The 24,270-nt window shown below is 51.9% G+C and overlaps 1 protein-coding gene and 1 pseudogene across 2 annotated transcripts in view; both read left to right on the top strand.

Annotated features, from left to right (window-relative positions):
* Positions 1–4,546: 4,546 nt before the first annotated feature.
* RCOR1 (REST corepressor 1) overlaps positions 4,547–24,270 on the top strand; it is a 106,829-nt gene continuing 87,105 nt past the window's right edge. Inside the window, exons 1-2 of one of the 2 annotated variants that reach the window (XM_055130580.1) lie at positions 4,547–4,934; positions 5,001–5,060. In XM_055130580.1, coding sequence (XP_054986555.1) covers positions 4,634–4,934; positions 5,001–5,060 — 361 coding nt within the window. In that variant the 5' untranslated portion in view covers positions 4,547–4,633. The remainder of the gene's footprint in view (positions 4,935–5,000; positions 5,061–24,270) is intronic. The other variant, XM_055130581.1, reaches the window with a different exon arrangement.
* The window catches only part of LOC129403647 (NADH dehydrogenase [ubiquinone] 1 alpha subcomplex subunit 3-like), a 33,864-nt pseudogene continuing 28,451 nt past the window's right edge, over positions 18,858–24,270 (top strand).

Here is a 24,270-nt window from a genome sequence, read left to right as displayed (position 1 = left end):
AGTGAATCACAGTGAGACAAAGTTACAGACTTACAGGTTTTCATGCTTACATTTCAGTCATACAATGATTGAGTACCCATCCCTCCACCAGTGCCCACTTTCCACCACCAATAGTCCCAGCAGCCCTCCCACCACCCCCACCCTGTCCCCTTCACCCCACCCTGCCTCTGTGGCAGGGCATTCCCATTTGCTCGCTCTCTCTTTAAATCATAATTTATTTTACTTTTTTGGCCATGCCTAGGGGCTACTCCCAGTTCTGTGCTGGAGGGGGTGTCTCTTCTGAAGGTGTTTAGGGGGCTATGCAGTCTGGGAGAAAACAATCCAGGTTCCAGGTGCTGGAGTGATAGTCCGGCCAGGAGGGCGTTTGCCTTGCTCGAGGCAGGCATGGGTTCCACCCCCAGCACCACATACGGTCCCAAGAGCACCCCCACGAGTGATCTCGGAGAGATCAGAAGCAGGAGTAAGTTCTGAGCACTGCTGAGTGTGGCCCAAACAAAAAACATGCAATGTAGCTCATGCATTGAGCTAACTCTGCCACCATTATTCAATGATACTATAGCACTGTCCTCCCGTTGTTCATTGATTTTGCTCGAGTGGGCACCAGTAACGTCTCCATTGTGAGACTTGTTACTGTTTTTGGCATATCGAATATGCCACGGGGAGCTTGCCAGCCTCTGCCGTGCGGGTGAGATATTCTTGGTAGCTTGCCAGGCTCTCCGAGAGGGACGAAGGAATCGAACCCCGGTGGGCCGTGTGCAAGGCAAAAGCCCTCCCCGCTGTGCTATCGCTCCAGTCCAGCCACCATTATTATATATATATATATATTTTTTTGGGGGGGTCTACAATGGGCTCTATCTCTCCCACCCCATCCAAGTCAAAATTTAAAAATAATACCTTTTTTGGATTTTGTTTCTGGGTCACACCCCGCAGTATTCAGGGGTCATCATGGGCCTGGGCAAAGCATGCGCAGTAACCCTTTGAACGACCTCGCTGGGCACCAACTTTGAAACGCCAGGATCTAATACAGGCATTTGTTTGTTTTTGGGCCACACCTGGTGATGTTCAAGGGCTTACTCCTGGTTCTGTGCTCAGGGATCACTCCTGGTGGTGCTCAGGAGGCCATATGGGGTGTCGGGAATCGAACCTGGGCTGGCCGTGTGCAAGGCAAACCCCTTACCGCTGTAGTACCGTTCAGGCCCCACGACTGCAGGCTTGATCCTTTTGTTCAGATCAGATTGGTCAAGCCGGGACCCGTCTCAGGCTCACGCAGCACAAGGCTGGGCTTAAGGTCCCCGCTGGCCTGACCTTCCCAAGGCTCCAACCCGCCCTGGCCCTGCACTCTACACTTCAGGGAAGGACGCCTGGCAGAAATTTCCGGAGACCTGATTGGCTGTCGGGGTCACGTGCCCGACTCCAGCCAATCACCTCAGCAGTGGGCGGCGGACCTGATTGGCCGGAGGCGGTGAAGCGAGTGACTGCAGCGGCGCGGGATGTTGGGCCGCTCCCCTCCACGCAGTGCTAGTTCCAGGACCCCGGCCCTAGCGCAAGCCGGGGCTTCTCCTCCTCACGCTCGGGCCCCGTTCCTTTACCACCAACGCACTATTCAACACCTACAGTGCACTAGGCACAGAAAATAGGACCAGTCCCTATTTTGGGTCACACCCGGCGATGCTCAGCGGTTACTCCTGGCTCTGTGCTCAGAAATGACTCCTCGTGGGGCTCGGGGACCATGTGGGATGCTGAGGATCGAACCCGGGTTGGCCGCGTGCAAGGCAAACACCCTCCCCGCTATCCTACGGCTCTGGTTCCATCCAGCGACCTTTCGGGGGTTTGTTTTGCCAGAATCCCCTAGTTACAGGTTGGAAGGAGGGCAGGGAGAGAAAATGCAGGGTGGGCGAATCAGGTGAGCACTGCCACATGAGTGCCGGGGCAGCTCCTGGCAGGGGAACCGTAGGCCGAGGTGCGAGAGCATCTGTGTGTGCCACCAAGAAGTGGCTTCTGCACTGGGCTGCACAGAGGCTGAGGCGCTGGGGTGAAGAACCGGAGAAGGTGGGTGTAGACAGGGGTGGGCAGGGGGGGCAACAGGTTGGAAGGGACACAGGAGCAAGGCCCAGGTCCCAGGCAGGATCATGAATGCGGTGAGGCCGAGGGCTGGACGAGGCAGAAGGGTGGGTGGGGAGAGAGCAGTGCAGGGTGTCACGGGGACACGGCAGGGTGGCCGACTCCAGCCCCAGGCTGCAGCGAGGTCTCAGGCTCCCAGCAGGCAGGGGCAGGAATGGGGGCTCCCATGGCAGAAGGAAGACGAAGGGATGCTATAAAAATCCACTTGGCCGGGAAGAGCTGCTTGATCTGCGCTTTGATGGCGTAAGTGGAGAGGATCAGGACAGGGCCTGCACATGCCAGTGATTCACTGGAGGCAAAGTGAACAGCTGGAGGGTCCAGTGATGCGCCGTCAGCACCTGGAAGTAGCCCTAAACCCGGGGTTTGGTGACCCCCATCTGCTCCAGTGTTTCTGCCGCTGTAACAAATGACTCAGTATCACCACTATGCCCTTGAGGATACTCTTGCCTCAGTCTGGCAGCAGCAGTTCACAGACATGCAGCAGAGTTCTCAAAACTCATTCTTCCCGCAGTGCTCACGGCCAGATGAGTCACCGCCTGTGGCCAGGTGGAGGCTCTGGAAATGCCACCGATGGGGCTCCACCTTGGCTCTGCTCTCTGTCCCCTACATGGGCCACTGGCTGGGGGCAGGGGAGTGCTCTCCCAGCACACACCTGTCCACCGGGGAAGGGTCCAGAAGCTGTAACCCCGAACTCAGGTTCAGTTAGTAAGTGGGGTGTCTCAGCTGGGGGCTCCTCTTCCTTAAGTCCTTTTAAAAAAAACGTGGCCACTTGGTTCAAGTTAATAATGATGGTTCATGCTGCGGAAAATGTGGCAGAGCACCCACGGCTTATTTATTCAGGCTTTGAAATCATAAAACTCCAGATTTCTCCTTGTGAGCTATTTATATCCTGAGCTGGTGTAAACTGTCCCATATTAAGCTCAGGTTCGAAGTAACTTAAGAGAAAAATAGCCATCGGCCGGCTGACAATTTGTTCATTTACAGACCCTCTCTGCCAAGGCTGACTGGGGAGTTGGTGGGGGAGGGGCTTGCACGATGGACTTTTACGGGTGTCAACGCTCCCCCCAACTCCCCTCCCCCAACCATCGAGCGGCCCGAGCTGGGCGGCGGGGGTCACTCTCGCGGCCAGGGGGATGTGACAGGTCGGGTCTTGCTCTCCTCTCCTCCCCGGTGGGTGCCGTCCCGGTGCGGGTGGGGTGGGGGAGGCAGGCAGGCAGCAGACCCGGAAAAGTGGCTCTTGCCTCGGAGGAAGTTGACCCTCTTCCCCTACCCAGGGCTAGGGATGAAAATAGCTCCTTCCTCTTTCCGCGTGCTGGCTCCCACCCCGTCCAGCAGGACCCCCTCCTCAGATCTGCCAACGCTCCCATCCCCCCATCCCCGAGCCAACCCTGGGCTCGGGGCCCCTGGGGCCGGCCTCCCCACGGCCATGGGGGTGGCTGGGACCCCGTGCCAAGGCTTCTGCGCCCAGGAGGCCGCCCACTGGGGACCCCTTTTCGGTCTCCCGGCGCCCCGCAACTCGGGGCAACTGCGGTCACTTCCACCTCCTGGCTCCCCCACCCCTCCAATTAGCAGAAAGCTCCCCCGAGCTCCCACGCTGCTTCCTTCACTTTCAGGGGAGACTGTCATCTCGGAGCCCGGTCCCCGGGTCCCACGACACCCCCGGCGGCGAGAGCTCCCCTGGCCTTCCCTCGGGGAAGGTGGGGGTGCAATTAGTTTCTCCCAATTAGTTTCCCCTCTTTGTATCGAACCCATTCAAACTGTGGCGTGTAATCCTCCGCGCAGGGGGAAAGTAGTCCCGACCTTGCATTCAATTTGTGTGGTCGCGTCGGGCAGGTTTTACTTTCAGAGGCTGCGGGGACTCGCAGCGGGGGCCTCCCGGGCACGTGGGGGCCCGCGCCGCTGGGGGTGCACGCCCGCGAGAGCGGGGGCGCGCGGGCGGGGGGAGGGGGCGGGGGCCGCGAACTCCTCGCCGGTGCTCGGAGAGATGGATCATGGGGCGGAGAGAGATGGCAAGCCTCAAACCACGTACAGCGGCCGATACGCGTCAACCGAACCTGACCAACGGAAGCCTGGCGCCTCCCCCTCTCCGCGCTCCCGCCCCGCTGGCGAGGATTGACGGGCGCGCCTGGCCAACCCGGGGACCGTCGGCCAGCCGCCGGCCGCCGGGCCCAATGGGCGCGCGCGGGGGGCGGAGCCCGGCGGTGTCGGGTTGGGCTGCGCGCGTCCCCCGCGGCGGCCAGGCCCCGCCCCCTCCCCTCCCGCCCGCGGCTCCCGAGTAGTTGGAGCCAGTCAAGTGCGGGCGGCGCGGAGAGCAAAGTTGCGCTCGGCTCGGCGCGGGGGGCCCGAAGCGGCTCCGCGCACCGCCCGTCAGGGCCGCCCCCAGCCCCGAGTCGCGCCCGCCGCCGCCGCCGCCGCGCGCCCGGCCCCGAGCCCCCCGCCCCCCGCCGGCGCCCCCTCCTCAGCAGCCGCGGGTCCTCGCCGCCGCGCCCGGCCCCGGCCCGGGCCCCCGCCGATGCCGGCCATGGTGGAGAAGGGCCCCGAGGTGTCAGGGAAGCGCAGAGGGAGGAACAACGCGGCCAGCGCCGCCGCCTCGGCCGCCTCGGCCGCCGCCGCCTCGGCCGCCGCCGCCGCCTCGGCCGCCTCGGCCGCCGCCGCCGCCTCGGCCGCGGCCGCCTCCTCCTCGGCCGCCGCCGCCGCCGCCGCCCCCAGTCACGGGCAGAATAAAAGTTTGGCGGCGGCGGCGCCCAACGGCAACAGCAGCAGCAACTCCTGGGAAGAAGGCAGCTCGGGCTCGTCGAGCGACGAGGAGCACGGTAGGTGGCCGCCGCCCCCGCGCGCCCGCCGCGCCCGCGCGCGCTGACCGCCCCCTCTCCCCGCAGGTGGCGGCGGCATGCGGGTGGGACCCCAGTACCAGGCGCTCGTGCCCGACTTCGACCCAGGTGAGTGCGGCGCGGGCGCGGGCGCGGGCGCGGGGGCGGGGGCGCGGCCCGAGGGGGCCCCGGGACAACTTTGTGTTTCGTGCGTGCAGCGGCCCGCGGGGGACCCCCCGCCCCGCCTGCCGCGGGGCCCGGGTGGCTCCGGGACGCGGGTGCCGCGGGCGCCCCCCGGGCCGGCCACGCCTGCTCGCGCCGGGGTCCCGCCGGGGTGCGGGTGCGGGAGAGGCGGCGCCTGCGGGCGCCCCGAGACCCTCCCGGGGCTGCCCCCCCACCCCCGGCGCCGGTGCCGGTGGGTCCCGCGGGAACGGGGAGCCGGGACCCCGCGCCCCCCGCGCTGGGCGCGCTCGCGGCCGGGGCCGGTCCGGAGCAGCGCGTGCGTTTTTCCCCCCCGATTCTTCTTTCTGTACGGAAGGAGCGGAGCAGGCGGAGGACCCCGGCCCCCCGGGGAGGGGCGCCCCAGGGAGCCCTGCCCCCGAGAACGGCACGTTACTTGCCTCGCCGCTTTTCTCGGTGGAGGCGAATTTAAAGTGGTGTTGCGGGGAAAATCCAATCAGACAAAGGAAGTAGTCAGATTGGAGTGCTCGGGGTTCGGTCCGCCCCTGGGTGCCGGCGGGGCTGCCGGCGGGGCTGCTGTGGGGCGACGCTTCAGCCCAGGGACAGTCGAGGGAGAAGCTTGTACGACTGGCGTGCGCGGTCCTGCCTGGAGGACTTTGAGCCGGGGCTTCTCGGTGGAGGTGACGGCACCGGCTTGGGAAAGTCAGCGCGTGAAGTGCTCTCCTCGGTGGGAGCACGGCTGCGGAGCACGGCGCGGCCCGTCCTTGAGAGCAGTCGCTTTCAAAGCAGTGATTGAAGTGCTGAACTACGGATGTTCTTGGAAGGGGAAGTTCGCAGGGATCCCCAAGTGTGCTCCTCGGCACCCTGGACATAAACCTTCCCCGCAGTCACCCGAATTTGCGCCTGTCGAGTGTGTCGCCTAGCTTGTGTTATTGAACACTCGTATTTGTGGTCCTTCGAAACTCCTGCCAGCCTTTCGGATAGGTTCCCCTTCTACATCTTCCCTTTCTGGTTCTCACTTCTCGTTTATGAGAGCTGCTGGATGGAGCCAGAGACAGGCTTGTTCTCTTTAAAGCTTGCCTTCCCCGTTCCTTGCTTGGCCACCAGGGGAAGCATACTGTTTTTTGGTTACAGTTGACCCTATCTTCATTTTGTAGGTCAAGTCATCTTTGTTTTAATACACAGGCATAAAGCAAAGATTGTCCCCAAGTGTCCCCTTGCATGATAAAACCAACGTGCACAGATATTTTAGTAACATTGTCAGTTGTTGATACATTTTGGTTATGTGAGTTTTGAAAGCTTTATTTCAATATATGGATGTGAGACAAGGTCATATTTGATGCTAACAACCAGAATTAGGTTTATAAAATTATTTTAAATACTATTGTCTAGCTTTGCATCAATAGTAATGAACCCAACTTGCTTAGTGTTACTTATTTGAGATAGTAAATGTCGCAGGATCATATTTTGGTCCCTGTTCTTGCTTTTTTTGTTTGTTTGTTTTTTTGGGCCGTGCCAGGCGGTGCTAGGGCTTACTTCTGTCTCTGCACTCAGGGACCACTCTTGGCAGTGCGCAGAGGACCATATGGTGTGCTGGGGGCTGAGGGGGGCGGTGGTGTTGCACCCTGGTCAGCTGTGTGCCAGGCAAGGCCCTGCCCGCTGTACTTTCTGTCCTAGTTCTTGCAATTCCAGTGAAATAGATACCAGCATAAATTTGCTAAGGCACCTGCCATTGAAAAAGTTCAAAATTGCCAATGTTTTCCTTAGTCTTCCTGCGAGTTAATAGGGTCTTCGTATTTATATTTTGTATTTTAATCCAGAAAGGAATCTTAATTGGCATGAAATAATTTCAAGCCCTGTTTTTTTGTTTTTAGTTTTTAGCAATACAGGGAATTGAATCCAGGGTCTGATATACAAAATTTCTGCTTTAAAATGATCTATATTCCTGATCCTGTAACTGTTTTGTCAGTTTGAGCAGGTCACATTCGTTGGTATCACTAAGGTTGTGGAGTTTTACATTTGCTAGTGATTTTTTTTTTCTTTTAATTTTTGTGGGGATAGGAGCAAACCTGGCTCTGTGCTTAGGGTACTCACCTGGTGGTTCTTGGGGATCACAGTGCTGAGCCAGGGTTTTAGCCAATATTGGGACTGCAGTTGCAGGCTAGGCAAGTGTTTTAGTTCTTGCAATATTTCTCCATTGCATGTTCCTACCCAGGTTCAATCCCAGGCATCCCATAAGGTTCCCTGAGCACTCCCAGAAATAATCCTGAGTGCAGTCAGGAGTAACCCCTGAGCATCGCTAGGTGCGACCCGAAAAACAAAAAAGAAAAAAACTGAAAATTGATTATCTGTGCAGCCCTGCTGGTGATTTTTAACGGAGTGGTCTCATTTTATTTAAAATCTAAAGGGGGGGGCTGGAGAGATAGCACAGCGGGTAGGGCGTTTGCCTTGCACGCGGCCGACCCGGGTTCAAATCCCAGCATCCCATATGGTCCCCTGAGCACGGCCAGGGGTAATTCCTGAGTGCAGAGCCAGGAGTAACCCCTGTGCATCGCCGGGTGTGACCCAAAAAGCAAAAAAAAAAAAAAAAAAAAAAAAATCTAAAGGGGGCTAGACCCATAGTACAGTGGGTAGGGCATTTGCCTGGTATGCAGCTGACCTTGGTTTGATCCCAGACACCCCTTATGGTTTCCTGAGCACTTCCAGGAGTAATTCCCAAGGGCAGAGCCAAAGCAGGAGTAATCCCCTGAGCATTGCTGGGTGTGGCCCACCTTCCGCACCACTGTAGCACTGTTGTCCTGTTGTCCATCGATTTGCTTGATCGGGCACCAATAACGTCTCCATTGTGAGACTTGTTACTGTTTTTGGCATATCGAATATGCCATGGGGAGCTTGCCAGGCTCTGCCGTGCGAGCAGGATACTCTCGGTAGCTTGCCAGGCTCTCCAAGAGGGATGGAGGAATCGAACCCTGGTTGGCTGCGTGCAAGGCAAACACCCTACCTGCTGTGCAATCGCTCCAGTCTACCTTCCACACCGAAAAATAAAAAACCAAAAAAAAACCCCCAAACTCCAAATGTAAGGGAAGGGACTTGCATGTTACTGAGTGTATGGTGGTGTGCAGGGAGCAAGCGGCCATCGCTGAGCCCTGCGCTGGACTAGCCCTCACACCACTGGGGACGGTCAGAAATCTTCCTGTTTCCGTTTTAGGAAAAGTGATACATGCTTGAATCATGGACAAAACCTTTTTTTTTCTTTTCTTTTTCTTTTTAGGGGGCTGGGGGCACAACAGCTGTGCTCAGGACTTTTTCTTGGTTCTGTCCCCAGGGGTCATTCCTGGAGGTGCGCTCCGGATATCATATGTAGTTCCAAGGGATTGAACTGGGGCTGTGTACAAGGCAAATCCCTAAATCCCTTTTTATTTTTTTATTTTATTTTTTTTGCTTTTTGGGTCACACCGGTGATACACAGGGCTTACTCCTGGCTCTGCACTGAGGAATTATTACTGGCAGTGCTCAGGGGACCATATGGGATGCTGGGATTCAAACCCAGGTCAGCGGAGTGCAAGGCAAACGCCCTACCCGCTGTGCTATCACTCCAGCCCCAAGTCCCTTTATTTTGTCTCTTGGGTTTCTTTTTTTGTCTTTTGGGTCATACCCGGAGATGCTCAGGGGTTACTCCTGGCCCTGTGCTCAGAAATTACTCCTGGCATTGTTTGTGTGACTATAAGGGATGCCTTCAAGGCAAGCACCCTCCCTGCTGTACTATCACTCCAGCCCCCTAAATCCCTTTATTATCTCTCTGGCCTTGTCTTTCTCTTTTTTTTGTTTGTTTTGGGCCACACCTGCCTGTGTTCAGGGCTAACTCCTGCCTGCTCTGTGCTTGGGTAGACTGGTAGACCTTATGTGGTGCTAGGGGTCAAACCCTGGTCACTGTGTGCAGGGCAAGCGCCCACCTGCTGTGCTATCTCTCTGGCCCTCCAGCCCTCTCTTTATCTTTAAACCTGAGACAGCCTTCTGCCTGCTCCCCAAGCCCTGTTCTCCCTTGGGCAGGCGCCTCCCTTGCTCGTCTGAGTCTGCTTTCTGGCTTTCTCTACTCTGGAGCAGCCCACGTTCTCTCTTAAACATGGACTTTTTCCCTTCTCCTCACAGTGCTCTAAATAAGTTTCGATAAAAACTGTTTGGGTACTGATAGTACAGTGGGTAGCATTTGCCTTGCTCATGGCTGACACTGGCTTGATCCCCAGCACCCAGGAGTAATCTCTGAGCATTGCCGGGTGTGGCCCAAAAAACCAATCCCCAAAAATAAAAATACCCACTATTTGTTTCACCAAAACAAACAAAACCCCCCCAAAAACAAAAAAAGCAGATTTCTTCTATCAGTACAAGATAGGAATAATGATTGTTAATACTTTTCCACCATCTGAGATAGGAGTGTATCTTATTTATTTAAGGCCTTTATTTAAGGCTTCTAAAATCTCAGGGCTAGGATGAATGATCAATGGGATGATGGTGATGATGACGATGATGATGATGATGATGATGATGATGATGATGACTAGGGCATTTTCAGTAAACCCAGCTGTGCAAAGGGTTTACTCCTGGATCACTCCTGGTGGTGCTCAGGTGACCGAAGTGGTGGTAGGGATTGAACTGGATCACATGCAAGGCATCTTAGCCCCTCATTTGATTTCTTTGGCTCCTGAATCTCTGTTTTTTAATTATTATTAGTTTTGGGGTCACATCCGGCAGTGCTCATGGCATTACTCCTGGCTCTGTGCCTAGGGATCACTCCTGCTGGAGCTCGGGGAACCATATGGGGTGCCTGGGATTGAATCTGGGTCGGCTTATCTGCTGTACTCTCTCTCTGGCCCATCCCATGCATTTTTATTTTTCATCAGAATTTGGGTAGGTGAATAAGAAACTCATCAGAAATTCTTTAAAAACAGAACTCTTCAGGGGCTGGAATGATAGCACAGCGGGGAGGGCGTTTGCCTTGCATGCGGCCAACTCGGGTTCGATTCCCAGCATCCCATATGGTCCCCCGAGCACCGCCAGAAGTAATTCCTGAGTGCAGAGACAGGAGTGACCCCTGTGCATCCCTGGGTGTGACCCAAAAAGAAAATAAAAAACAAAAAATAAAAAATAAAACAACTCTTCAGGAAGTTTAAACAAAACTAACCAGTAGACAATTTCTGTTGAACACAAGCGACTGAAGAAGTTGGCTTCGTTTTGAGGGGAGGTCTGAATCACACCCAGCAGTGCGTGGGTGTTGCTCCTGGTGGTGCCTGGGGGACATGTGCTAGAGCCCCACATGCAGGCGTGCACTCCAGCTCTTGGAGCTGTCTTTTTGGCTCAGATCTTGGTTTATTTCACTTTATTTATTTATTGCTTTTCAGGTCACACCTAGTGATGCTCAGGGCTTGCTCTTTGCTCTGCATTCAGGGATCACACCTAGTGGGACTTGGGGACCATAAGAGATCCTGGGGGATAGAACCTGGGTTGGCTGCATACAAGACAAATGCCCTGCCCATTGTATTATGTCTCTACTCCCCTCAGTTTTTATTATAATTATTATTTTTGTTTTTGGGCCCACTCAGCAGTGCTCAGGACTTACTATAACCTGGCTTATTACTCAGGAATCACTCTTGGCAGGGTATTGGGGATCTTATGGGGTGTCAGGAATTGAACCTGGGTCAGCTGCGTGTAAGACAAGCACACTTCTTTATTTATTTGCTTTTTGAGTCACATTTGGCGATGCTCAGGGGTTACTCCTGGCTCTGCACTCAGGAATCACTCCTGGTGGTGCTTGGGGACCCATAGGGAATGCTGGGAATTGAACCCGGGTGGGCTGTGTGCAAGGCAAACATCCTACCCGCTGTGCTATTGCAGTCCCAAGCATACTTCATTTTTAAAATTTATTTTAAAATGTGATTTTGCGGCCATATCTAGTGGCTGAAGGCTTACTCCTGGCTCTGGCTCAGGGATTAATTCTTGCAAGTATGGGGACCCTATGGGATGCTGAATCAAATCTGGTTCAGCCACTTTCAGAACAGGATCTCTTTAATTTCTCCAGACCCCTTCTTTTATTCTTTAGTTCTGACTTTTTTTTGGGTCACACCTAGGATGCTTAGTGGTAACTCCTGGCTGTATACTCAGCAATTACTCCTTGCAGCCCGGAAGACCATATGGGATGCGAGGATTGAACCTGGGTCTGCCACATGCAAGGCAAGTGCCCTACCTGCTGTACTATTGCTCTGACCCCCTAATTTTTTGACTTTTTTTTTTTTTTGGCACGCAGGAATTACTCTGGCAGTGCTTGGAGGACCATATGGGATGCTGGGAATCGATCTCGGGATGGCCGCATGTAAGGCAAACGCCCTACCCTGTGTGCTATCACTCCAGCCCCCAATTTTTTAACTTTCATTTATTTATTTTTTAAAATTTATTATTATTTTTTGAGCTGTACTCAGCGATGCTCAGGGGTTACTCCTGGCTCCGCACTAAGGCACTGCTACTGATGGGGCTTAGGGGACTCCAGGGGGTGCCAGGGGTTGAGTATAGGTTGGCCACATGCAAGACAAGCACCCTACCTGCTGTACTGTTGCTCTGGCTCCACCCTTTCGATATTTTTAAAGTTAGATTTTATTTATCTAGAGTATCTTAATTTGGGCTGTACTTCGCTTTAAAATGAGGTGGTTTGGGACAGAGACACAGTACAATGCATCAGACTTTGCCTTTGAATGCAGCCAAACCGGGTTCAGTCCCTAGCACTACATATTCAGTCCTCTGAGCACTGACTGTCAGGAGTGAGCCCTGAGCACAGAGTCAGAAGTAAGCCTGGAGCACAGCCAGGTTTGGTCCTCCTTCCCAGAAAAAAATAGAAGCGAATGGTTAAAGTCAGGACTTTTGTGCCAGAACAATGGCACAGTGGGTAGGGCGTTTGCTTTGCACGCAGCTGACCCAGGTTCAGTCCTCAGCATCCCATACGGTAGCCTGAGCACCACTAGGAGTGATTCCTGAATGCAGAGCCAGGAGTAACCCCTGAGCATTGCAGAGTGTACCAAAAAAGACTGAAAAAAAAAAAAAGTTCTGTTATTTCCTGTGCCCTAGCTCTTTTTGTTATTTTGGACCATCTCTCCCCCCGCCACCCCCCAGTCTCGGGGGTTCCTTCTAGCTCTGCATGCAGGAATTACTCCTAGCAGTGCTCAAGGGACCCGATGGGATGCCGGGGATTGAACTCGAAGGTGGGCTGCTTGCGAAGCCGGAGCCTTGCCCGCTACTATCTTGGGCCCTGTCCTTGCTTCTTAAATGCTTTTAACTGAATATGGAGGCCATGAAAAATCTGTTTTATAATAAATTTATGGCGCCAGACAGTTCAGTGACTGAGTTCGGCTTTGCATGTGGGAGGCCCAGGGTTAGTAGCCAGCACTGTGACCCTCCAGAAGAGCCAGAAGTAGACCCACTTGTCAGGACTAACCCCCCGAGGCACCTTGCCCCTCTAAAATGTAAGTAAAGGCTTGATTTGTATACTTTAATACCTGGGGCTGCCTAACAGATTTCTTGGATGGGGGCTGGAGAGATTTTCCAGTTTGTACGGTGCTTGCCTTGCACCTGATTGTCCCATGTCTGATCCCAGGCACCGCATTTGGTCCCTGAGCTCACCAGGAGTGATTCCTGAGTGCAGGGTCAGTAGTACTCTTGAGCAAAAAAATAAATAAATAAAAAATCTTAGATGAGAGAGGATTGCAAGTAAGAAGTTTGAGGAAGAAGCCCACCCTAGACAGCCTAAGAGGGCTCTCTCTGTTATCACGGACAGGGAGTGAAGTGGGTAGAACCCTAGAATGCCGTCTTCCTGCAGTGGGCACCGAGCTCTCATCTCAGTAAGACCTGCACTTGAGCAGCAGACTAGAATGATTTCACTTGGTAATTAAAATCCGTCTGTGTTTGTGATGAAAGGGAAAGTTTCGTCAGTTAGATGTAAAAGCCAAGACCAGGATGCAGCTGACCACTTTGAAAGTGAGCTTTGCTGCTTTTCACTTGGTCTGTCTGGACAGACAGTGAGCTCGGCTGGCATTGATTGTGGGTTTTTTTTTTTTTTTGCTTTTTGGGTCACACCCGGCGATGCTCAGGGTTCCTCCTGGCCCTGCACTAGGAATTACTCCTGGCGGTGCTTGGGGGACCATATGGGATGCCGGGGATTGAACCCAGGTCAGCTGTGTGCAAGGCAAACACCCTTCCCGCTGTGCTACCGCTCCAGCCCCCAATTGATTGGTTCTTTCATTTATTTTTTATTTAATCAGTTTTAAGAAAGGCAAGCAAATTTTTATTGCATGTGAGAGTATAATGTGGTATTTGATTTTCAAAGTGAAGTTGATATGAGTGGGAGAAGTACCTCCCCAAAAGAAGGCGGTCTCGGGTCCTCATGAAATGATGTTGCAGGTCACTTGATTATTTCAAGTGCTGTAGGGTGGCTGCGGTGGAAACGGAGTAATAGCCTTGAGAGGAGTGCTTATGTGTCCCGGCTCCCCACCAGGGTCATGCAGGACAGGTGACCTCTTCAGAACAGCCATGTGACAGGGACACTGGTATTCTGCTAGTCCTCTGGGCAGCTGTGAGAGAGAGAGTGCCTGATGTTCATCTGATCTACATGGCTTGGAAATTGGTCCCCACAACTTGAGAGGACACTGGCTTCTTCCTCAGAGGGGAGAGCGGAGAGTTGAGAACGCACATCTCAGGTTGAGGTGGATGCGGGCGCGTCTCCAAGAGAGAAAATGCGCTGACTTGGCTGCTTTCATCTGTATGGTCTTTATTTCTATTTGCATTGCTGGGCTGTGAACACAGTACCTTGTATATGCAAGGTAAGTGCTCTAACCTTGAGCCATTTTGATGACCCTCTATGTCATTGTTGTTTTAGTATCTGGTACTTAGTTATAAGGCTAAGTCACACACTTCCTTAGTTACAGACTAAGAGGAGAAGAAGGCTGATTCTTTTTTTTGCTTTTTTGGTCACACACGGCAATGCACAGGGGTTACTCCTGGCTCATGCACTCAGGAATTACTCCTGGCAGTGCTCAGGGGACCATATGGAATTCGAACCTGGGCCAGCCGCATGCAAGGCAAACGCCCTACCCGCTGTGGTGTTGCTCCAGTCCCGAAAAGCTGATTTCTTAAATCTTATTGGTAGTTTGTTGTTTTTAACAGTTGCAAAAGCATATTTTGTTTTGAAATAAGTTTTTCTACACAGTCTGAATATTCCCTTGATCTTTACAATAAATGTGAAGAGGAAGAGTGTCAGGCATGGAGTTCTTTGACCGTTTGTCTGGTACGACTCTCTGTTGTCTTTTTTGGGGGAGATGGGGAACACACAGGTGGTGTTCAGGGGTTATTCCTGGCTCTGCACTCAGGAATTATTCGTGGTGGTGCTCGGGGACCCTCGGGGATGACGGGATCAAATATGGGTCTGCTTCATGCAAGATGAACACCCTACCAGCTGTACTACCTTCCTGGCCCCTCTGTTGTCTTCTAGTTAGAGAACATAGGGAATTTTATTAGTTTTTGGGCCACATCTGGCAGTGCTCAGGGCTTAGTCCTGGCTCTGTTCAGGGATCACTCTTGGCAGGGCTTGGGGTACCATATGTGGTGCTGAGCTGAACTGAGGTGGGCGATGTGATGGCAAATGTCCTACCAGCTGTACTCTCTTTCTATCCTTGAAGCATGTGTTTTGATGTCAACTTCTCTTCTGTGTTGCTTTCAGTGTCATAACTCACTAAAATTGAGTTTAAGGGAAGAAGTTGTCAGTACTAATAACTTTTGAGGTATTGTCCTTTAAAATTGCAACCTTTGGGGTCAGAGTTAGTACAGTGGCTACGGCGGTTGCCTTGCATGCCGCTGGCCCAGGTTTTGGCCCCCGGCACTTAATTGGGTCCCTCAAGCCTTTATCGGAAAGTGATCTCTGAGCACAAAGTTAGGAGCAAGCCCTCTGCACTGCTGGGTGTGGTCCAAGAACCAAAACAACAACAGAAAACCCAAAACCAACCACCAAAACCCCCAGCAATCTTTATTTTGATTATTGAGTTCAATATATGTAATTGTATTTGAGAATTTGTGGTCCTAATTGGTTTAGCTGTCATTTCAGACTTGTGTTAGTAAGATATGTTATGCTTTAGTGTGGTATAATTTTGTTGAACAAGTTGCCCTGCTGTACATTTTGTTCTATGTATGGCTTTGTTGAATTTTGGTATTGAGCTATACCTGGCATCACTAGGACCCCTGCAGGGTGCTTGGGGTCGCTTCTGGCAATGCTCACAGGGTCTTGCAGTACCGGGGATCAGCCCAGGGCGCCAGCATGCAAAGCATGCAGTTTAGCCCTTTGAGTTCTCTCCCAAGTCCCTATTTATATAATTAATTTTTTTCCTTTGGCTTTTTAGTCTACACCAAAAATGTTTTATGCCTCGGGAATTGCTCCTGGCAGTGCGTGAGGGGGGACCAGGTGGTTTTGGAGCCAACCCGGGGTCACCTGTAGGCAAGGCAGGTGCCTTAATCCCTGTACCGTGCCTCGACTCTATCAGTCTTTTAAATTTTTAGGCCACACCTAGATGTGCTCCGTACTTGGCTCTGTGTCCAGGGATCACTCCTGGTGGACTCAGGGGTCTGTGCGGGGTGCCCGGATTGGATCTGGGCTGGCCGTGTGTAAGGCAGATGCCCTCTCCATAGTGCCATTGCTCCGACCACTGTTTTTAGTTCGTGCTCTTCTTCCCTGTTTATTTTGTCGTTGATACTGAACTGACCAGGGCTAGCACACATCCCTGGGTGGTACTCCCTGGGGCTGTGTGTTAGGCGACAGTGCTCTAGGGTTTGCCCTCCTTTAGTTCCAGCGCGTGCGCACGGGGTCTTGGGGCTTGGAAATGCTCGTGCCGGAGAGGATGATGCAGTCTGCACCAGGCCGTTCAGCCGTCCCGCTTTCTGGCTGCGCTGCTCCTTTTTGCTTGAAGTTCTTGCCGGCGGCTGTGTCACTCCCTTTTCGGTGAAGCTTACACCCTGCAGTGGTGTGACCAAGCAATGGCTGTGGCCTGGAGTGTGTCATTGCCTGCTGTGTTTGGATCCCTGGTACTGCGTGGTCCCCCGTAACGGCTCTTCTTTTTCTCTGCTCCTCCCCGCCTACCCCCCAACCCCCGTCCCCCTGCACTGAGCTGGGAGTAGTCACTGAATATCATTGTGAATATCATTGGTGTAGCCCAAACAACAAAACACCAAAACAAACAAATTGCATGTGGTGCCAGGGCTCACAGACTGCAGGTCTAGGAGGCTTGAACAGCAGAGCTGCCAAGATCACCTTTGATATATGTGGGATGCTGGGGTTTTCTTTTTCTTTTTTTTTGGCTTTTTAGGTCACACCTGACAGTGCACGGGGATTATTCTTGGTTCTGCGCGGAGGAATTAATTGCTCCTGGCATTGCTTAGGGACCATATGAGATGCTGGGGATTTGGCATCCATCGCAGGACCACTGGTTGGGGATTGAACCCGGGTCAGCCATGTGCAAGGCAAACGCCCTACCCCCTGTGCTATCACTCTGGCTTCAGATGCCAAACAGGTGCTTTCCCCTTCACTGTGTGTGTGTGTGTGTGTGTGTGTGTGTCTGTCTGTCTGTCTGTCTGTCTGTATGTGTTTCTGTATGTGTGTGAGTCTGTGTCTGTCTGTCCTGGCAGGCTTGGGATGCTATACGGTGTGCCAGGGATCAAATTCAAGTGGTCCGCATGCAGTGCAGTACCCTCCCACTATACTGTCTCTCCCATCCCTTCACTGTTGCTCTGGCCCCCCAACTTTTGTATTTTCTCAGGGTTCTGTGCTCTATTTTGAACACTTCATTTTCTGTGCTTCAGTCCAGAAAATTTTTTTGAACTTTCCTATTGTGCTTTAATCAATAGTAAATGGATTTTATAGGTATCCTCCCCCAAAGTCACAGTGGATATTTGTGTTTGATATACTTGGAGCAGTTTTAACCCCAGGGAGAGGGCAGGTAATTCTGCGAGTGATCAATTTCATTAAGTAGTGTGGTAGGGAGACACCTAAAATTGATTGTCAGGAGATTAAACGCCCTTTTATGAGTAAGGTGTGTAAGATTGAGGGGTCATTTTATCCTCAAGAAGATCATCTTAATCACAAACAGCATTTCATCTCCAGTAGTCTGTGGTTATGTCAGTTAGTCATCTTTTTAATTTTATGTTTCTTTACAAAGCAGTATAGACCAGACATGTTCAGATTCTCAGTCTTGCCAACTGCATGTTGACCTTGGGTAAGTTCTCTGTGTTTTTTTTGGGGGGTGGGTGGGGGCACACCCTCTGTGCTCAGGATTTAGTCCTGGCTCTGCACTCAGGGACCCCTCTTGGTAGGCTGAGGGGTCATGTGGGGCGGCACATCTGGCAGTTCTCAGGACTTACTCCTGTCTCTACACTCAGGGCTCTCTCTGGCCACTCCAGTGGGCTCAGGAAACCATGTGGATGCCACGGATTGAACCACTTGGGTTGCACGCTTGCAAGGCAAGTGCCTACCTGCTGTGTTACCCCCCACCCCCCATTTTTACACAATCTTTTGATTAGACCAATGGTTTTCAGCTGCTGGTGGCTGCTCTGCAGATATGAGATTGAAACTCACTATCAGTTAAGTGGCAGTAGCTTCTCTGCAGATTGGCAGGGAGTTTCCTTGGATCGGCATCCATCCCAGGACCACTGGTTGAAAACCATTCAAGTAGATGTATTAGAACAAGAGAAGGAATTAATTAAAGTGTACACATAACATGCCTAGCACAGTGTGTGACACACAGTGAGCATAAAGTGAACGTTTGTGCTCTCCTCGATCTAATTATCCATGTCACTGTGATTGCCAAGTAGTGGTCTTTGCAGTGCCTGCCTTACTGCATAGATCACACTGCAGTTAAACTGAGCTTTGTTTCAGTGCCAGTCATGCTTTAAGACATTTGAAGATGACTGGGTTTTGTTTTTTCTGTTTTGAGCCACACCTGACTGCTTAAGTGTCAGTCCTGACATTCGTCATGGGACCATATGTAATATGGGGGATCAAACTGGAGTTGGCAGCAAGCAAGAAAAGGCTTTCCCTTCTGTATTACCTACTGGTCCTTGAAGGTGATTGCTCTTAAGTTACATGTACATGCTACATTTGTTGTTGCTATTTTGGGTCTACATCCAGCTGTGCTCAGAGGACAAAGCAGTGCTTGGAATTGAGTCCATGGCCTCACACGAGCATGTAGAGCAAGTATTCTGCCTCGGTGTCAAATCCCCAGCCAGTGTCTTTTGTTTTCTTTGAGGCACATCTGATAGTGCTGAGGAACTACTCGTTATGGTTCTGGGGGTGCTCACGGCAGTGCTGGCATCTATTTCCCATTCTACAATTGGAAAACAAAAATATATTTTTTTTATTTTGGGCTACACCTGGCAGTGCTCAGGGTTTACTCCCAGCTCTGTGCTCAGGGGTCACTCCTGGTGGGGCTTAGGGAACCACTTGGGACTTGGAACTTAGGTCGGCCACATGCAAGGCAAGCATCCTACCAGCTGTACTCTCTTTCTCTGGTCTCCCCCCGCCTTTTTTTTTTTTTTCTCTATTTTTTAGGTGTTTCCAGATAGTGCTCAGGGGGCCAGGGCCACTCCTGACGCTACCCAGCCAGCCAGGCCGGGAGTTCAGTGCTTGGGCAGCCAGATCAGGGCGCCAGGGCCGCTGCCAGTGGTACGAGGATGGACTCGGACCCCGGTCCTGTCCTGTGAGGCACTGTTCTACTGCTTGTATATCCTTGGCCCCCAACAGCCACAATTTATGCATTTCATTTTTTCCACACCTGGCATGTGTACGTGGACGACTCCTGGTCCAGGCTGGCCGTGGCTCCTGGTGGTGCTGGGGACTCTGCAGTGCCGGGATGGCGCCAGCCTCCGGCACGCACATGCGCACTGGCTCTCTGGTATCTCCCAGGTGCCCGGCAGCAAGGATTCAAAGGTCAGCAGCTTGAGTAGTGTTGTGTTTCTCAGAATAGAATTGTTTTAAAATTAATTTTAGGGGACTGGAGCGACAGCACAGCGGGGAGGGCGTTTGCCTTGCATGCGTTTGACCCGGGTTCGATTCCCAGCATCCCATATAGTCCCCTGAGCACCGCCAGGGGTGATTCCTGAGTGCAGAGCCAGGAATAACCCTTGTGCATCTCCAGATGTGACCCAAAAAGAAAAAAAAATTAATTTTAGGATTTAGAGTTTTCCTTGGGGTTGTAAGTTCTGTGGGGCAGCTTGTTGGAGAGAAGTTAAATTTTTGGAGCTAAAATAAAACATCAGTTCAAGTTATTCTTTGCGAATTGTCTGCTTTTAAAATAGGGTTATTTTGTTTATGGTTTTGGGGCCACACCCTATAGTGCTCAGTACTTACTCTGGCTCTGCTCAGGGATCACTCCTGGCAGGATTGGGGGACCCTAGGGGGTGCTGAGATAGAACCTGGGTTGGCCTTGTGCAAGGCAAGCATCCTTGCAAGGCCAAACTCAGTAGCCCTTAACCCTTGTACTACCTCTCTGAGATGCCCCAAAAGCCCCCTCTTGTCGCTGCATTGATGGCGTGGGACAGAGAGGCCTTGGCTGTGGCGCTCACTAGAGGCTGCCCCGGCTAGCAGTGAGGATGCAGGGCTTATTTCTTATGCAGGGGGTCCGACAGCAAGACTTGGGGGTGATGCTCGTGTGTGAGTGGAGCAGGCACTGGGAATCCAGGCGCAGTCTCACCAGTCTCAGCTCACAGGCTGTGCTGGAGAGTGACGCCTGATCACCTCTGCTCCTTGGTTTTTCTAGTTACTTGTTTTCGTTTGGGGGGGGCCACACCCAGTGGTACTGTGGGCTCTGTGCTCGGGGACCACTCCTGGCAGGGCTCAGGGGACCATTTGGGATGCCAGGGGTTGTATTCAGGTCAGTGGCGTGCAAGGCAGACACATTACCTACTGGACTATCTATCTGGCCTGGGTTGTTGTCTTTAGTTTGAGTCTAATCCTCTCTTCTGAGCCTTTGTTCAGAGGCTTAACGTACACTGTAATAGTAAGGAAATATTTTTACTGACCTCTTTCATCTACTTTTTGGATTTTGGGCCACAGCTAGGTCTGCTTGGGGCTTATTCCTGTCTATGCACTAAGGAATCACCACTCACAGGGCCTGGTAGACCATGTGGGATGTCCGGGGTTGAGCCCGGGCTGGCTGCAAGCAAGAGTAGTGCCCTACTTCTCTCTTCTGTACTATCTCTCTGGCCCCATTTTTTGTTGTTGTAAAGCAAAATAGTTTTTATTGAATGAAACTTAGATGTGAGGGGAGAGAAAGAGAGAAAGTACTGGAACACAGCTTCTCCAGTCTGCAAGAAGCAGGAGAGGAAGCAGTTAGACACAGTTTATTTCCATAAGTTTAGAACTAGAAGACTTAGTACCAGGAAGAACTAAGCTTGGGAAACAGAAGCAACTAGCTACTGTGCATAATTGGAAGTATTTGCAAGTTACCAGAAAGCTGGATAAATTGTAAAGATGATTATTTAAGAGGCAAATGTTTTCAGCCATAACAGAAAGGAGTAGTTGTGTACTGCCCACCATTGTGATGAAACATGGTTCACATTAAGAGCGTGTTAGGGCTAGAGCGATGGTACAGCGCGTAGGGCGTTTGCCTCGCATGCTGCTCCCTGCATCTTATTTTATCCCTCAGCCCCCACCAGGAGTGATCCCTTAGTGCAGAACCAGGAGTCACCCTTGAGCATTGCTGGGTATGGCCCCAAAACAAAAAAAAAATCCTCCAAAACCCCCCAAATTAAAAAACAAGACCACATTTATTTTCTCGGAGCTGAGGGCTAATGCTTCTTCCCCCTACTTCTCTCATGTGGAGTTGAGTTATATTAATTGCGGTGATAGTTTGTTTGCATCTTCTAAGAAGCAGATGTCAAGACAGAATTAGCTGTGTAAGAGATTCCTAGGGGATATGGATGCCTGTGAAGGAAAGGGGGAGGGTTAGGTGGCAGAAGTTTTCAGGTATGACAACCTGAGAGGTTCCAATTGATGATTGGATCCGGGAGCCTTGGGTTGCTGTGAGCAGTCCGAGCTAGGTAGAGGAGTGTCGCCTCAAGTGCCTTCTGTGTTCTGTCGTTGGCCTGGTACTGGCCGTGACTCTGCTGGGTCCCAGAGGTGCCAGTCTGCTGGGACTGTCAGCTAGTCACATGGTTCTCTGCACTTCTCGAACGGACATTGAAGTGTCACTCCCAAAGCCAGCAGAATTTTTGTGCGTGCGTGCGTGCGTGTGTGTGTGTGTGTGTGTGTGTGTGTGTGTGTGTGTGTATTATATACTTGTCTGTGGTAAATGATTTATTTACAAAGTCTTTGTAGATGGAGGTTTTTGTACATGCTCATTTGCTTTAATGCTTTCCAGACATCAAAATGTGGAAGTGGGTGGTGGGCCTGCGTGATCCCTGAGGTCGCCAGGTGTAGCTTGGGAGGTCTCTGCACCCCGGGGTGCCCCTGCTGCTTTCCGGCACCTCCAGCTGAGCTGCACTCTGGCTTCTGCTCCTCGAATTGAGCTGCCGGCCTGTTGCCCAGAGTTGCTGAGAGTGGAACCTGGTTCTCCGAGCCTCTCAGGCGGCACCCATCCTAAAGAGTAACATTGAGGGGCAGAGGGCCTGCTCTGCGTGCTGGAGGCCTGGGTTTGATTCCTGGCATTGCACGGTGCCCTGAGCACCTGCCCTGAGCACCGCATCAGCCTCTGCACACAGCAGGTGTGGCCCCCAAGCAGACAAAAGTGTTCCCATTGGATCAGTGGAAGAGTTGTTTCCATGAGGCCCAAAAGTCATGGAGTTTCGTGGTGAGGGTGTCCAGAGGCTGCTTTGTGTCTGATTACATTCCTCCTCTGCCTGGCAGTGCAGACACAAGCATAACAGGTGATGTCTGGTGTGTTGGCTGGCGTAAATTGGAGGACTTGCTTGACTCCTGCATGAATGTTGAAAGAATCACTTTAGAAGCTTAGACTATAGTTGTGGCTTTAAAATTAATTCAGGCTGGGAAGAGTACAGGGGTGAAGGTACTTGCTTGGCATGTGGTCAACCCTGATTTGACCCTGGCAAGACCTTTGATCCCCTGAGCATCACCAGTAGTGACCCCTGAGTGCAGAGCAAGAAGGCACCCCCTCAGTACTGGTTAGGTCTGCCTAAAACCAAAACAAATATTATTTTTAATGACTTTCCGAACCTATTTTAACAGATTCCCTAGTAGAGAAATTTAGTACATAGACATCAAAATATCACCTGTACCAATGTATTTCACTACACACCTTGATTAAAGAGGCAGAACTTCTGAACCAGTTATAAAAATTAATAACAGGACTGGGATGAGACTCAGTGGTAGAGCACTTGTCTGTAATTGCATGTATGGTGCCCTGGCTCAGCCCCAGCACACAAAAGCAAACAAAAAATTAGTAACAGTGAAACTTCGAATTCATCAGAACCTGTGGCTGAGTGCTGTCTGATAGACACTGCTGGGTAACGTCACTGCTCTAGCCCAGTGCTCCCCAGAGTGGGAGGGAGGCAGGCTTCCAAAGATTGGGTGGGCTGGGGTTGGAAATCTGCCTCCTTTGGTGAAATTTGAGGGTTGTTTTCTGCTTGCTTAAGAAAGGTAGGTTTTCATGTGGGCATTGAGCATTTTTCTGTCCTAAAAATGCATGTAAGGGGGCTGGAGTGATAGCACAGCGGGTAGGGCGTTTGCCTTGCACGTGGCCGACCCAGGTTCGATTCCCAGCATCCCATATGGTCCCCTGAGCACCGCCAGGAGTAATTCCTGAGTGCAGAGCCAGGAGTAACCCCTGTGCATCGCCAGGTGTGACCCAAAAAGAAAAAAATGCGTGTAAAATTAACTTGGGAACTTGAGCTCTCCTGTGTCCACATACCCAGGGGTTCTCGGTGCTCCGGGCAGCAGTGATGACCATGATGGACAGAGCCCATGTATATAGCCTACATAGGACATAGGTCTTAAATACTGTTCTGGGGCCCGAGCCACAGTGCACACAGTGCAGCAAGTAGGGCCTTTGCCTTACACGTGACCGACCCAGGTTCCATCCTAGGCACTTCTTGGACCCCCCAGCCCCCCGCACTCCCAGGAGTGATCCCTAAACGTCCCTGTATGTGGCCTCCAAATGATGAATACCCCACGTCGTCCTCCTCCATCCCCTTTGTTGCTGTGTCGATGCAGGTGACGGCTTCAGGTGTTTGGATGTAGTGTTTGCCTCTATTGAAAAACTTTAGCTTACTAATAGTTTTGCTTTTTGGTTGGCATTCGGGGTGCTTAGGGATCACTTCTGCTGGTGCTTGGGGGTTCATATGTGGTGTTGGGGTTTGAAATAGGGTTAGTGGGGTTGCAGAGCAAGTCCCTAAACCCTGTACTGTATCTCTGGTCTGAGTTGTACATTATATATATTTATTTTATCTAGTATATTTTTGTTGTTTTTGGCCAAACACAAAACATTGTTGTGCATGGTGTCGCCCATTCTCCCATCCCCCCACACACTGTTTTATTTATTTATTTATTTATTTATTTATTTTTTTGGCTTTTTGGGTCACACCTGGCGATGCACAGGGGTTACTCCTGGCTCTGCACTCAGGAATTACCCCTGGCTGTGCTCAGGGGACCATATGGGATGCTGGGATTTGAACCCGGGTCGGCCGCGTGCAAGGCAAACGCCCTACCCGCTGTGCTATCTCTCCAGCCCCTGTTTTTTTTTTTAAACAAGTCTTTTTTGGGGATCGAACCAGGGTCAGCTGCGTGCAAGGCCTTACCCGCTGTGCTATCACTCCAGCCCATCCACACACTGGTTTTGGGCCACACCCAGCGATGCTCAGGGGTTACTCCTGCTCTGTACTCAAGGATCCACTCCTGGCTGTGCTTAGGGGACCATATGGGATGCTGGGACCGAACAAGGCAAATGTCTCACCACTGTACTAATGCTCCGGCCCAATAATTGGTGCATTTATATGCTGTTTATTGATACTCCTAAGCTAAATTTAGTGTTTTTCTTTTGGGGGAGGGTACACTAAGTACTTGGGAAATTGCTTAAATTGTCCTTTGGATGTCATAAGATGCCAGGGGTTGAGAGCAGGCCCTGCTTGGAAG

Source organism: Sorex araneus, chromosome 3 (assembly GCF_027595985.1).
Source record: "Sorex araneus isolate mSorAra2 chromosome 3, mSorAra2.pri, whole genome shotgun sequence".
Lineage (NCBI taxonomy): Eukaryota > Metazoa > Chordata > Mammalia > Eulipotyphla > Soricidae > Sorex > Sorex araneus.
This window is presented reverse-complemented; position numbering and strand designations above follow the sequence as displayed.